Genomic DNA, 2148 nt, shown 5'->3' with positions numbered 1-2148 from the left:
CAGCACGGGGAACAAAGGACCCCACCAAGGAAACACCGCCCCTCACAGGCACTCCGACTCCACCCGCACACAGTCAGGATCCACCACCACAGACAAGCAGGGGCACGGGCGTGGGCAGTCCGGAGACACCGCCAGACACGCAGGGACCGGACACGGAAAAACCACCTCAGGGTCCCGTGGCAGCAGGCACCGGGGATCCAGCCTCAGTCATTCCAGTGACAGCGAGGACCAGTCAGAATTCTCTGATGCTCAGTCTGGTTCCTCATTAGACGACACAGGAACTAGTTCAAGAAAGCACAAATCAATCCAGAGTAGTCACTCATCCACTAACAATGGAAAGTCACATTTTAGTGATACTTCAAAGCAGTTAGGATTTTGTTTGTCACGCAGTTACTATTATTACGAGTGAGATTCCAATAAAAACGTATTCCTACAAATCATAATAGGCATATATACACCTCTTTGAATCAAAAATTCCAATATATGTGAAGGTTTCTTCTATTTCTCTTAATAATTGTTATATTTCTATGCTTCTATTTTGGGTGCTTTTTATTTACATTCAGAAATCTGGACTTCAGTTTTGGGCGATTTTTAAAAATCGATTGTATCTTTGAATGGCTGGGAATCCAGAAAATATTTTCCTTATCAGATGCCCATTGTGCAAATCTCAAGATTTCTATCATTGAAATTACCAAATATTTCACAGAAACCAAAAATAACAAATTTAACCGTTCCGCATCCATAGCTACTTTGTTGACCTTGGTGTTCAATTAATCTTTCCCTTTTCATTTTCTATTGGTTATCTGTTACTCTACATTCATTAAATTAAGTTGGGCTTATAATTTTCAATGACTGTATGCTGCATTCAAATTCAAAATAAATAGCTGATCATACGATACAAATTGTCTCTTATAAGCTTATTTCTCATCAATATGTAAGCATTTACTGTTCTATATCTCAAATTACATCTCTTTTGTATAATGGAAGCAATATATATACCCAAATGGCTGAGAAGTTCATAGAGTAATAATTATATCTCTAAAGGCAAAGTAATTTTCAAATTCTATGTTTTCTCCAATATAATCATATAGTTAGTCATGATGGAAAAAAGCCTTTGCTCTGCCATGAATACTATTTAAATATCTACTCTTTTGTTTTTGGCCTAGTTAATCAAGAACAGGAAACTGGTCCTTCTTCCAAAGACAATAAAGACTAGTGTAGCTATGAAACTGTCATTGATAAAGGAAAAGCCATAAAGAAAATGCCCTCCTTTACATAATTATTTGGTAAAAAGGACAAGGAGATGTAAAAAATAATAGTATAAATGTGAAGGAATTTCAGAAATAAAAGGAATCTCTCTTGAGAATCACATCCACTTTTTTATTCTTTGTAATATTAGAGCAGAGGGCATATTAGAGACTATGTAGGCCATTTTCTGATTTTGCATATAAGTATTTCCCACAAATAATCCATGTGTAAAAAACAATTGGCTCTCAATTCTCCTAACTGAATTTAGTGATTTTCTAAAAGCACTTATTAAAGCTCCCTCCTTTTAACCCCTTTTTTTCTTGAATAAATCAAGCTAAAGTGAAAATGATTATCAGAATTTAAATGATTCCAAGAAGGCAGGTATTAAATGAAAAGCAACAAGTAAGCTTTTTTTCTGATTAACCTCACATAATAATATATGTCTAACTTTGCTCTCCCTATAACACTCCAAAGAGGCAGATGCCATACCAATCTCTTGCTTTCCGCTGGAATGTCATCCTAGATTTAAAATGCCCCTTAAATGCTGTAAAATCCCAAATATGCAAGCCAGCAGACCTTACTGAATTATCACAGACATAAATATGAAGAGAATGCCTCTCTCCATATTCTGTAACAGGATTTGCTATTTGCGTCCAACTTGCACAGCCAGTTAATTCAGCTTCTGCCTGAGGCCCTTTTCTAGAAGTTATCAGGCTGAAATCACAGGCTCAAGCATTCAAATTTATTATAAGAAAATAGTGCAGACATAGCATAACTAAACCGAGATATTGACGGCAGGATGGCAACACACATTACTCCAAGCAGAGCCAGACCATTGATGTACTCTACAGCTAAACCCTCAATATGTTCTGAAGAGTTCAAAAACAACTGAAATTGTTT

General features: G+C 36.5%; 1 protein-coding gene across 1 annotated transcript in view; it reads left to right on the top strand.

Moving 5' to 3' along the window:
• LOC101629491 (filaggrin-like) overlaps positions 1–409 on the top strand; it is a 2996-nt gene extending 2587 nt beyond the window's left edge. The window contains exon 3 of the mRNA XM_004693614.2: positions 4–409. Within this exon, the coding sequence (XP_004693671.1) occupies positions 4–409 (406 nt within the window). The remainder of the gene's footprint in view (positions 1–3) is intronic.
• Positions 410–2148: the final 1739 nt, after the last annotated feature.

Source organism: Condylura cristata, unplaced genomic scaffold (assembly GCF_000260355.1).
Source record: "Condylura cristata isolate star-nosed mole 26May11 unplaced genomic scaffold, ConCri1.0 scaffold00040, whole genome shotgun sequence".
In the NCBI taxonomy this organism is placed as follows: domain Eukaryota; kingdom Metazoa; phylum Chordata; class Mammalia; order Eulipotyphla; family Talpidae; genus Condylura; species Condylura cristata.
The sequence above is the reverse complement of the archived record's forward strand: the minus strand, read 5'-3'. Positions and strand labels throughout refer to the sequence as shown.